Raw genomic sequence first — 13,112 nt, forward strand, 5'->3', positions numbered from 1 at the left:
CTCTATGTCCTGTTATGCCATTTCTAGAAGTTTCAGTGTTGGCACTGTTCAAGTGCTTTAAAGCAAGACATGCAGGATTGAGTATAGGAAGAGTCACTAAGAGAATAAAGGAGACACTTAAATCTCATCAGGAGTAAAGCCTGGAAGTACAGACATGAAAAGTCAGCCTTGGGCAACAGTAAGTGGCTGAAGTCAACTGGAGGAGGAGGGATGTGCAACTCGCCTGATAAAAGATGAAAAATGCTTTAAAGAAACGTTGAGGAGAAATGACTTACCCTTTCAGAACTCTCTCTTGAGTCTTGTGGGCATCTCTCACCAGTGCATACCTCTTCCGGTGTATCTAACCAGAGACACAGTTTGATAGATTTGTTTATAGTACATTTGGAGTATGTATTTTGTTCAGTTTTAACAGGTGATTTAGTAAGGTCAGGAGATAACTACTAATGGAGAATAGTAGGTCACCATGGACTCATGAGTGATAGTTGTACAATTGAATTATTACTGTTCACATTTTAGAGCTAGCGTGGCAGTGCCACTACATTAGTCATTTCAAATATTTTACCTCAAAGCAGAACATGCTTTTGGCTCCTGGGACCTGGGTTCCCACTAGCCTTGATTATGTTCTGAGACCGCATGGGAAATCTTGCCTAGCCTGGAGTGCTAAGTAGGGCCGGGCCTGGTCCTTTCATTTTCTGGTCTTCTATTTGACCACTGTAATTAACACACAGCTGGTAGCCATCACTAACTCTCTAGGAGTTTCTCGTGTTAGGGATAAGAAGTATCTACCCTCAGCACTAGCAAATATATCAGCAGCAGTACAGGTCCTGTTGCTTGAAGAGAATGACCACCTGATGCTGACAGCATTTGTAACCAAGATTGCTGGGTAATTGGTATGTGGATGGGTCTACTCCCAGTATGAGATGGCACAGTGTTAGTTTACCACTGTGTAAAAATGAAAAGCCTCGGTGCTCTCCAGTGTTCTGGCTTAACCAAACAGCCTTACTGAAATACTCTCCCTGACTCCCTTACTCCCTGAGAGACTTCCTCAAGCAACTCCTTTAAAACACAGTATCTTACTTTTGATTGTGGATTGCTGCTTAATGACAATGATCGTTATCTTTATCTAATGAGATCTTTTTCTCACTGTTGGCACATCACCTTTCATTTTTGCTATTGTCCATGATCACAGTTGCAGGCATCCGCCTTGTCTGTTGTTAAAGACTGTATGTTCGTGTCCCCCACCCCTAGATCATTATGTTCATGCTCTAACCCTCAGTCTGATGGTACTAGTAGGTGGGGCCTTTGGAAGGTAATTAGGTGTAGATGAGGTCATAAGGATGGAGCCTCTATGGCGAGATTAGTGCCTTCCTAGGGAGAGCAAGAGACACTAGAGGTTCCCGTCTCCACCACTAGAAGATATATGCAAAAGCAGCTGTCTGTAAACCAGGAAAAGGGTGCTCACTAAGAACTGAATCTACTGGCACCTTAGTCTTAGACTTCCAAACTCCAGAACTGTGAGAAGTAAATGTCTATTATTTAAGCCCCTATTCTATGGTATATATGAGAGCCACCCTAGCACACCGAGACATCCACTCTTCATGTCTCTTCTAACTAAGCAATTTCATTGGGTTTTCTGGCCCGTCAGTGTCCAGCAGACAACAAGGCTGACTTAATGATGACTTAATGATTCAACCCTGTTGAATTTATCATCTTGAGAACAAAAAAAAAGGTACCATGCATCACCAATCGTTCTCAAAGAATGTTCTCACTAGCCTATTTCCATATTTCCACCCTGTTAATCATCCCCGAGGGCATTAAAATCATGTTCCAAAACAAGTCTTTAGGGGGTAGTATAGCAAGGCATTCATTTATTTGAAGATAAATGTACTTGCAGATCTGTGGCCATTCCACTGACTGTTTGATTTCAATATCTCCATCAACTGTATCTCTGCATAATCATGTTTTTTATGATCTATACATGTGAAATCTCTCCTGGTCATCATTTGGGATTGGCGGATAGTCATTTCTCTTGCTATTGGTTTTCTCCCTAACTGCTTGGTGAACTAACTTTGTTTATATACTTCCTGTGGTATCTGTGTTACTATAGTTGAGATTACCCTTAGTTTTTAATCATAAACATGTCAAATACAGCTCCAAGTATATAAATATAGCTGTATTAGTTTATTAGATGCTTGATGATGTGCCAGCCACTATCATTTGTATTACACTGCTGCCATGTAATCCTTCCAGTAAGATGTTACCATCCCCACTGTAGAAAGAAATAGATGTTTGGTGAAGCTAAGTAACGTGGCCAGAGTCATCTGGCAGAGCTGGAATTACGACTGCCTCCAAAGTTCCTGTTTTCAACAGCTATTTTATAACCTGCATGGTCATTGGAATGTCTCCTTTTGCAGAGGATGGGACTGAAGCTCAATGTGCAGTGTTTCAAATATCCTGTCCTTCTCTGTGACTTACAGAGTGCTTCCACTAAACCTACTTCATGCTCAAAGCTGCACTCTGGGTTAGACACAGCTATTGTGTGCCCCTTGTTCTGGAGAATGAAACTGAAACTTGGGTTTCAACTGCCTTTAGGGGTGCCTGCCTGCGTGGCTCATTTGGTTAGACATCTGAATCTTGGTTTTGGTTCAGATCATGATCTTATGGTTTGTGGGATCAGGCTTGTCACCAGGTAGTCTGCTTGGGATTTTTTCTCCTTCTCTCTCTGCCTCTGCCCTCCCCCCCCCAAATAAATAAACATTTTTAAGAAAAGAATGCTTTTGTTTAAAACTAAATATATGTAAAAAAAATAAAAGTAAGTATCTTAAGTTCCTTTTTTTAAAGTTTGTTTATTTTGAGAGAGAGAGGGAGCCTGAGCAGGGGAGGGGCAGAGAGAGAGGGAAGGAGAGAGAGAATCCCAAGCAGGTTCTGTACCATCAAACATGGGACTCGATCCCACAAACCATGAGATCATGACCTGAGCCGCAATCAAGAGCCAGGCACCTAACTGACTGAGCCACCCAGGTGCCCCTCCTGTTCTTTAACCCAATACTTTCAACATAGCCTTCTCTATGGAAAAGGTCTAAAAGGTTTAGTTTTTTATACTTTTTGTATAGCGAAGCTCACCCTTACCTTGTGTCATTTCTACTTGTTTCCTGTAAACCAAGTTGTTACAAGTTACATTTATTTAATCTTTTTGATTCATTTTCATTCTGGTCCCTCTCACCGTGAGACAGTGGCTCAGATTTTCATACTGTTGTCCACATTCTCTCCATTTTCTGCACAGTACAATCCATAATACAAGAAGCATCTCAGAGCTGATAGATTGTGGTCCAGGTGATTTTTGTCTTATGAGTTATGCCCATAGTATTAATATAGGTGATGCTGGCAAATATCCCAAGAAGCTGGATAGATCTGGCTGGTTTTCTGTGTTCCTAGGAAACAGTAAGTTGGAAATAACTGCTGATGTTTTCTTCTGCTAAATTTTAAAAGTTTTAGTTTGTTCTGGAACCTAGTATCATGTTGTTGTTCTATTATATACTACCTTGCTCATGGATATGGTTTTTGGTTCTCTTTTGTAGTGCGTTATTGTATGTTCTGGGTCCTAAATAGAGTCCACTTTTGGCTTTTGCTTTCATGTAGAATTTTTCTTTTCTTTCTTTTTTGTTTTTAAACGTAGTCCTTTTATTTAAGTTTATTTTATTTTTAAGAGCGACAGAGCACAAGTAGGGAAAGGGCAGAGAGAGAGGGAGACACAGAGCCCAAAGCAGGCTCCAGGCTCTGAGCTGTTAGTGAGATCATGACCTGAGCCAAAGTCAGATGCTTAACCAGCTGAGCCACCCAGGCACCCCAGCATTTCTTTTCTTGAAGGCTGATTAAATGCCTGCTTTCATGTGCAATTATGGAGTAGACCTGCCTGAATGATCTGTAGTCACTTGCATTTTTAGGACCTGAATTTGGAGATAAGACATCTTAACTTTTTTTTTTTATGCATGTCAAAAAAAATATATATTTGGTAATCTTACCCTCTTCCTGAGTTCCTCTTCCTCTTCAATGCTGGGGGAAAAGAGTGTAATAAAACAGTTACTCTCTTGGTTGATTAGAACTGGACTTGCTGAGGTGCCTGGCTGGCTCAGTCGGTGGAGCATGTGACTCTTGATCTCGAGGTTGTGAGTTCAAGCTCCACGTTGGGTATAGAGATTACCTAAAAATTAAAATCTTAAAAAAAAGAACTGGTCTGTTAAAGGGTCTTTCATGTGTCATAGAGAATCTCTCGGAGAGTGTACCCATCAATTCTAGCACAGACCCAGTGTAGCATCATAGTACTCAGTTCTCCAGAAGCTTCTCTATCCATTCAGCCTGAGTCAGCAGCTCTCCCAAGTCCATTGTGGTTGATAACATTAACTTCTTTGTGAGTATTAATACAGGGCATTCTGTTTTTTACCAGGTTCTCGCATTAAACTTAGGGCAAAGACCATGCATTTCAGAACTCTGGGACTCACTTTATGATTCCACTAAATCCACTTGCCATGTTACACGATAGCTGTTCAGAAGGGCACTCTGGGGCATTTCAGCTATAAAATGGCATATTTTAGTCCATCATTGCACCAGTTCACTTTCTTCTAAGAACGTCTCTGTGTTTGGTTACAAGTAACCTTTAAGATACCAGCTATTGCTGTTACTAGAAAGCAATTATGAGATTTGATTGGAAAGTTTGTATGCATCCTGCCTCCGGTGGTCTGCCCAGCCCAGTCTGGGTCTTCCAGTGTATCAAAAGAATGTTTCTAAGGTGGCCACTTTTTAGATTGAACTCTTGGAAAACTAGTATTTTTTTTTTTTTTTTTTTTTTGGCACATAAGAATAACCAGTAAACATAGTATATTGGTAGTCAAGGTAAGTATCAGTGTCACAGCCAAGACTTTTCCCTGAGGACAAGATCTCTCAAAAATCCTTAAGTTGGTCCCCCTTTTCTGCTTTTTTCCTAGCATAAGGATCCTGTGCACAAAAGTTTTTCTGTAGCTGTGAAATTGTCCCCTGCTTTATGTCATTTCTGTTTGTTCTTTAAATCTTTAAACTTACTATTGTGGTAATAGAAAAACAAAAGGAATAAACCCTATAGAGTTACAAAGGTCTAGTAGGGGTAGAGTCATAGATATTATAATATTGCATGGATTTCAAAATCAACTAGAGGCACAACCAGCCATAAAAGATATAGTACATTTATATGAGAGGAATGTGTATCTTTTCTGCATGAAATTTAAGACATCTTACCACTGAACATAAACTGCCTGAAGCTAACTTGTGTACCCCTTTTAGAAGCTTTCCTATAGTTCAGTCAGCATTATTTTGTACCATAAAGAAAATACGTATTTTGAGAAAATTATTGAACGTCTTAAGTAATCTTGATGTGTTTGCATTTTCCTGTATGGATACAGCTGAAAGTACCCATGGCAGACAAACCTGGGAACACAGTGAATTTCCGGAAGCTGCTCCTGAACCGTTGCCAGAAGGAGTTTGAAAAAGATAAAGCAGATGATGATGTCTTTGAAAAGAAGCAGAAAGAACTTGAGGCTGCCAGTGCTGTGAGTATTTTGACAGAAAAGCAGTGCGCTTTTCTTCTGAGTGTTATCAAATAGAATTTTCATGAAACTGGCTACATTTCCCTGCTACTTCAGCAGATGCCTTATGGCCTTTCTTCATGTGGAGATACAATATTGAAGTTTAGGGGAATGCTTTATTCCTTTTCGTGCTGCATGTTTGAGCAACTCAACCTTCTCAGACAGGAATTCAGAGCCCAGCTTTCAGAGAGGTCCAGAGTTCCAGAAATCTCCTAAAATGGATGCAAACTTTTGGGTGTAGTTCAGTTTTCTGACTAGAGTAGGTCTAGAGTTGCTGTCACATTCTCAAAAGGTGTCCCTGACCCCACCGAGGATAAGACCATGAGTCAGAGTGTGTATGTTGTTACCATCTCTTGTGCCATACACTTGTCGTCATCGTGCTTCTATTGTCATTCCTTACACAACAGCCAGAGGAGAGGACGAGGCTTCATGACGAGCTAGAAGAAGCGAAGGACAAAGCCCGGCGGAGATCCATTGGTAACATCAAGTTTATTGGAGAGCTCTTTAAACTCAAGATGCTGACCGAAGCCATCATGCATGACTGTGTGGTGAAGCTGCTGAAGAACCATGACGAGGAGTCCCTGGAGTGCCTGTGCCGCCTGCTCACCACCATTGGCAAAGACCTAGACTTTGAGAAAGCAAAGGTAAAAGCCCACAGGCTCTGAAGCGTCCAGTGGGGCCTCGGTCGGGACTGTCGACAGAAGTGTTCGATCTCACCCCAGTGGTCTGGGCTGTTGCTTTTCTTCTTTTGCCCTTCGCATTGTGAGCATGTGGCCCTCAAGCTCCTTACCACTTTTCCATCATGGGCAGAAGTGAAGACGGTCCCAGATTAGATGAAGGAAATTGTTCAGATTATTTGTCCCTTGTCCTTTTTCTGCATGACCTTTTCACAGGCCATTTGTATAACAAATTATGGGCAGAAATAAGAGGAGAATAGCTGTTGCGGGGCTGCGATGGGATGGAGAGTGCTACTGAGGTGAAGACCTAGTAGTTTTCTTTCTTTTTTTTTTTTTTAAAGTTTATTTATTTTGAGAGAGAGAGAGAAAATCAGTGGGGGAGAGGTAGAGACAGAGGGGGACAGAAGACCCAAAGCAGGCTCTGTACTCACAGCAGCAAGCCTGATGCAGGGCTCGGACCCACACACTATGAGATCATGACCTGAGCCAAGGTTGGACGCTTAACTGACTGAGCCACCCAGGTGCCCCAGAACTAGTAGTTTCTTTAGATTTATGCTCTAATTAGCAACGAGGCTATCTAACCATAATAAAAGAAATCATTAAAAATATTATGGTTCAAACATAATGTGTCTTCCAAATAAGGGGTAGGAAAATCAGAACTGCTTCAAATAAATAATGTCAAAAATGTTTCATAACATCTGAATCATCTAGGATTATGTTTGTGACAGGAAATCCCAAATATCAGTGGTTTATGCAAGTTTGAGATTTATTCTCACTCACGTAAATAAAGTTCAGAGGTAAGATGTCTGAGGCAGGTCTGGTGGCTCAGAGGTGATAAATAATCCAGTTCGTCCAGCTTAACCTTTTGTCGTCCCTAACGTATGGCCTTTGTCCTTATCATCCTCAGCAGAGAAGGTTGGAAATGGGCAAAGGACGGAAGCCTTCTCTCTCTTAAGGAAGATTCCAGGGGCTGCATTATGACACTTTCCATTTATATTCTGTTTACCTGTAATCAGTCACATGACTACAGCCAGCTGCTCAGAATGTGTAACCTTTATTGGGTGTCATATGCTTAATTAAAAATTGTACCACATACCTTTGGGCTATAAGTTGTGTTCTTAAACCATTTAAAAATCCTGAATGGTAAAATTACACTTGAATTCCTCAGTCAGGAATACTGAATGGTTTTGTCCCTCGCAGCCACGTATGGACCAGTATTTTAATCAGATGGAGAAAATTGTGAAAGAAAGAAAAACCTCCTCTAGGATTCGATTCATGCTACAAGATGTGATAGACCTAAGGCTGGTAAGTAAGAAAATGTAAGCCAACTACTCCAGTCTCTTGTAAGGGATTGGGTTGGAGAGCATGTCCTGGTATTTACATGGGTAAAAACTTAATGCTGCAGTAAGGAACCTGAACCTGAGTAGATACACTTCCAGGACAGAGCTGTGCGAAAGGACACAGAGCATATATACCTGCCTGTAGATTATTTCCCTCTAAGCTAATTATCAAACCACATTGCCATTTTAAAATCAGCCATTCTGAATTCAAACTGTGGTCAGTTAAATTTAGTCTTGGGCTACTAAATATTCAGGAGTTCTTATCTTCAAAATGATTCCATTTCACTACCCTGAGCCTTAGATTTCTATTCTCTAAGATGGGGATGTTGCCTACCTTGCACATGTGCTGTACAGACTCACTGAAGTGATCATGTCAAGTGTCCAGCTCATAGGAGACGTTGCTGTTTTTCTCTGTTGTTTTTCCTCTGTGTCGCCCTGTGCTGCTGCTGCTGCCTCTCATTTCTCGTAACACGTGCAGTGTTTACCGCTGCCACCTCTTTTATCTCTTCTGATTTTAACTCCTACAGGGAATATACTGCAGCTGACCCTAAACTAGAGAACGTGGATGCAAGTCCTGCCTCATCCCTGCCCTGTACCCAGACCAGATAGCATTGATGATGATTCTTTATCTTGCTAAGGTTAAATGTGATCTCACGATCCTTTTTATTACCAAAGCCACCACCAGCTGATCAGAATTTGTGTGCTGATTTAAAACGTATTTGCTCCTTGCTTCTAGCAGATGTAAATAAATATAAAAGACTTCTTCAGCCATGCCCTCTACTACTTGTATTTATAGGAGTTGTTTGGATTATTGTGGGAAGGAAAGGAAGAAATATAATTATAAGGAGTAACTTGTCCTAAATAGGATAACCAAAGGCCAGACAGATTTTGCAGGATATCAGAACAGTGAGATAGGTTGAAAAAATGCTAGTCATCCTTGATTTAGAGCCCCCATGGAATGTGGTAGGAACTAGGTACCAATAACCCAGATTAAGGCAAGGCCAGAGAATCCTGAGCTTTCTTGATTCCTCTTCTGGTTCCTCTTTACAAATATACAAGATGATTTTTTAAAAAATTTTTAGAAGTTTATTTATTTTGAGATAGAGACAGCACAAGTCAGGGAGGGGGGCAGAGAGAGACGGGGAGAGAGAGAGAATCCCAAACAGGCTTTGTGCTGCCAGCACAGAGCCTGACATGGGGCTCAAACTCATGAAACTGTGAGATCATGACCTGAGCCAAAACCAAGAGTTGGANCAGGTCTGTGAGTTTGAGCCCCACATTAGGCTCTGTGCTGACAGCTCAGAGCCTGGATCCGACTTCAGATTCTGTGTCTCCCTCTCTCTCTTCACACTCTGAATCTCTCTCTCTCTCTCTCTCCCTCCCTTTCTCAAAAATTAAACATTAAAAACATTTTTAAAAAAATTTTTTAAATACATCTGGGCTAGTCTTTCACTCTTAGTTTTTTTCATTGGCCTTTGGAATGCTCAGTATACAGTAATTCAGCACTGAGTGAGAAGAACTCAGTTCTTTATATCTCATCTCAAACTGCATGTCATGCATCTGTAAGGCAGATGAAAACCTGTTGTAGTACAGATCTTAAGTGTATTTTACACTTGTCCAGCAGTGAGAAGTATAAAAAATTTTTATGTTCATTTTTCGTTTCCTGGTTGATAATGTTATTTTCTCCTTTTATAGTGCAACTGGGTATCTCGAAGAGCAGATCAAGGGCCTAAGACTATTGAACAGATTCACAAAGAGGCTAAAATAGAAGAACAAGAAGAGCAAAGGAAGGTCCAGCAGCTCATGACCAAAGAGAAGAGAAGAACAGGTAAGGAAGGGGTGGAGTCCCCTGGGGTGTTAGGGAAACTTGGGAGGTTGAGGGACAGATGTTTAAAGGAGTATTTAGGTATGACATCAGAAAGAATAAACTGAACAATAGAGTGGTAATTGGTAAGTGAAGCAGTTTCGCCAAGAATGCAGGACGAAACATGATTTCTTTGACTACTTTAACGTCAGTAATCAACCAGATTTATTGAGCATCTTCTCTATGCTCCGTATTGGTGAGGGCTGTAAAAAGAGGTGGAAGATATAGCTTCTTTGCTCTGAAAGCTTACAGTTTATCTCGGAAGGCAAACTAATAAAGGGTACATTTGTCAAGTAAGTAGAAGATATTATCAAGTATGAAATGTATTCTCAATTAAGATTGTTAAAATTCAAAAGAGGAGAAGAAAGATAGGAAGCTGGAAGAGATCTTTATTTGAGGAAGGCATCCTTGAACTGGGTCCTGGTGGATGATAAATATTTGGAAGGAAAGGAATAATCTTAGTCATGAAATTAAAATAAACATATACTGTAAAGAGGCATAGACAAACCTGACTGAAGCAAAATATAAGTATTCAGAATCAGTGAGAAATGTTTGTCTGGAAGAATGGAGCCTGATTAAGAACTGATATCTTAGACATTAAAGTGCCAGTATGAAGTTTTGAAGAAAGGGTAATGTCATGCTGGATGTATATAAATTTTAAAAAAGTCTGTTGCTTTTAACACGATGAATCAAAGGGGAACACTGAACTTGGAAATGTTGTTCCTGCTGCAATCCTGGTAATAATAATTATAAAGTGGAAGAAATAGGAGAAACTATGAAAGGTGAAATGGAGGACATTTTACACCTGAGAAAGTAGAAACTCCATTGACTGAGTTCAGAACATTGGAAGAGGAAACCTTTTTTAGGAGGGAAATGATCAGTGTTCTCATGAGCCTGTTTATGTTGAGATGGCAGGAGAGCATCCAGGTGGGAACGCTTACTTGTCCGCCCTGCTGTTGAGTGAGCCGGCAGTCACCGGAGCTCATAGCAGCGTTGTGGTTGAGAGCATAGACTGGAATCAACTGTGTGCATTTGAATTTCAGCTCTCCTGCATCCTAGCTGTATGACCTTGCACAAGTCACTTGATCTGTAAAACAGATCCAATAGAGTGGTTCCTAGGATTTGTGTGAGGGTGGAAAGAAGTGTAGTGTGTCAAGTGTTCAGCTTAGCAACGGGTGCACAGACCATAGAGCTCATACTGAACACATGAGAGATGAATCCTCTAGGAAAGAAAGTGTACTTTTAAGTTCCGTGGGACACCATGCTTCCTCACCTTCCTCTCCCTAGTACCTAGCACAGTGCCTTTCACGTAATGACTCTTATTTATTATTGAACTAGATAGAGAACCCAGTCCATGGAAGATGTCTACAGAGGACTAAAGGAAGAAGAGGACTCTTGGAAAATTGACAGATAAAGAACAACTGCAGAGGAAGGAGTACTAGGATATAAGAAACAAACAAGAAACAAGTTTGTTCATGCTGAGTAACATCAGATAGCACAGAGACAGCCACGCGTGTGAGGGTCAGAGAGGCTGTTAGGTAGACAGCTTGGTCGTCTGTCTTTCAACGCGTATAAGTTCCCATCACTTAATAGGAGAGACAAAGTAAAGTCCCTGCCTTCATGCAGCCTATGTCATACCTTACCCAGGGGACAGACAATAAATACTCAAATAAAATATGTAATTTTGTCCGATCACTTTTTCTAGAGAAAAAGATAAAGCAGAGAGGGAGAAAGCGGGTGATGCCAGGCTTGGTGGGTAAAGGTGCGATTTTATTTATTTATTTATTTATTTATTTATTTAAATGAGATCTTTTAAGAACATTCGAGTCGGGGAGGGAAAGAGAGAGAGGGAGACAGGATCCACAGCAGGCTCTGCCCTGTCAGCACAGAGCCCAATGTGGGGCCCAAACTCACAAACCATGAGATCATGACCTCAGCCAAAGTCAGATGCTTAACAAACGGAGCCACTCAGGCACCCTGATGTGTAATTCTACATAGGGTGGTTTGAGCGCCTGCTAAAGTTGGTGTTTGAGCAAAGACCTGAAGCAAGTGTAACGGAATTAAGCCATGGGCATATCTGGGGAAAGGTTTTTAGGCAAAGGGAATTGTAAGTAAAAGGCTCTTGAAGTAGCATTTTCGGGGAATAGCAAGGAGACCAGTGTGGCAGAAGCAGAGAACATAGGGAGAGAGTAGTGGAGGATGGGGCCTGAGAGGCAGGAGTCCAGATTAATCAGAGCTTGGAGGCCATTCATAAACAATGTGGGATTTTATCTGAGTGAAATGGAGAGATAATGGAAGTGTTTCTAAGCACAGAAGTGATAGGACATGACTTGTACTTTATTTGGGTCTTGCTGGCCGCCATGATGCAGACAGTTGAGGGTGGAAGCAGAGAAACTAGTGAAGATGGTTTTATTACTAATCGAGGAAATGTTAGTGGTGAAAACCAAAGTGGTGGTGTTTGCAGTAAAAAGAGCTAGATGCTGAATGTGTCAAACCGACAAGATTTGCTGACAAATTGGGTGCCAAGTGTGAGAGACAAAGGAGTCAGGGTTTTCTGCCTGAGCAGTCGATATGTTGGAGAAGCAGACTGGGGTGTGGTGAGCGGGTGGTGATCCAAGTACACTGTGTCACTTAACACCATTAAATGAAATAAGCTTTCTAGTAAATAATTTCCATCTGAAGTGTTATAATCATTAGCTATAAACATTAGATCTGGCCCTCCTTTGTCCAGCACCAAATCTCTATTCATTTTATCAGTTAATTTCCTCTCGGTCGGGCATGTTCCACAGTATTTCTATGTGACATGTTCATGTTGTAGGTACTAAAAAGTGTCAGCAGTGCTTTAACAGTTTTTTTTTTTTGTCTTTTTCCTTGATTTTGATTGGAGCTGCTGAGTTGAAAATAGTGCTCACTCTTTCATTATCAAACTGACTTGAGTTTGTGAGAAACTGACTCACTCTGTTCTCCCTGCAGGTGTCCAGAGAGTGGATGAAGGTGGATGGAACACTGTACAGGGGGCCAAGAATAGTCGGGTACTAGACCCCTCAAAATTCCTTAAAATCACTAAGGTGAGTATGACATTTACAACACAATTTAACATCTACCTGAGAACGGGACTCTCAGAATTATTTCTTGCTCATGTAAAACAGCTATATTGCAAAGTTTATGAGGGAGTGGTTTTTCAAAACAGATGCTTTGCTACAAGTCTGTATTTATCAGTGTATTCTTACGTACTTGTCCTGGTGTTAGTCCTTTTTATTTCTTGGAGAGTTTACTAAGGGGGAAGAGACTAGTTTAATTTTTAAAGTTATCAGATACTTAATATAAGAGAGATGGTAATAAAGATATTTCAAAAGCTGTAGTCAATTATAAGCTTTTATACAATGTATCTTTAGCTCTGGGGAAGAAGCGTCTACCTGTTTAGGCCTAACTTGAAAAGGAATTAACAGTTTGCCATGTCCAAGGCCTACTAGAAATCAAGAGGACCCACTGCTAGAAATCATTCTGTGATAAAGATTTAATACATTCTGCCCTCCTCTCCCTGGAGAATCCATGGTGGTAACACGGGGAAGGAGGTTTCTCCGGGCAGATGTCTTCAGCAGAAGTTGATCACTCT

The 13,112-nt window shown here is 40.9% G+C and overlaps 1 protein-coding gene and 1 long non-coding RNA gene across 21 annotated transcripts in view; one reads left to right on the top strand and one right to left on the bottom strand.

The window, feature by feature from the left end:
- The window catches only part of LOC144241142 (uncharacterized), an 87,088-nt gene extending 79,835 nt beyond the window's left edge, over positions 1-7,253 (bottom strand). For all 7 annotated transcript variants that reach the window (XR_013337973.1, XR_013337972.1, XR_013337970.1 and 4 more), the window contains exons 1-3: positions 7,073-7,253; positions 3,224-3,431; positions 276-340 (exon numbers count right to left, since the gene is read on the bottom strand). This is a non-coding gene — a long non-coding RNA (uncharacterized LOC144241142). The remainder of the gene's footprint in view (positions 1-275; positions 341-3,223; positions 3,432-7,072) is intronic.
- Positions 1-13,112, top strand: part of EIF4G3 (eukaryotic translation initiation factor 4 gamma 3) — a 242,454-nt gene that overhangs the window by 189,217 nt on the left and 40,125 nt on the right. For all 14 annotated transcript variants that reach the window (XM_077775599.1, XM_077775601.1, XM_077775586.1 and 11 more), the window contains 5 exons: positions 5,433-5,579; positions 6,023-6,259; positions 7,493-7,597; positions 9,328-9,460; positions 12,470-12,564. In XM_077775599.1, the coding sequence (XP_077631725.1) occupies positions 5,433-5,579; positions 6,023-6,259; positions 7,493-7,597; positions 9,328-9,460; positions 12,470-12,564 (717 nt within the window). The remainder of the gene's footprint in view (positions 1-5,432; positions 5,580-6,022; positions 6,260-7,492; positions 7,598-9,327; positions 9,461-12,469; positions 12,565-13,112) is intronic.

This window comes from Crocuta crocuta, unplaced genomic scaffold, assembly GCF_008692635.1.
Source record: "Crocuta crocuta isolate KB4526 unplaced genomic scaffold, BGI_CrCroc_1.0 scaffold127, whole genome shotgun sequence".
Taxonomy (NCBI): Eukaryota; Metazoa; Chordata; class Mammalia; order Carnivora; family Hyaenidae; genus Crocuta; species Crocuta crocuta.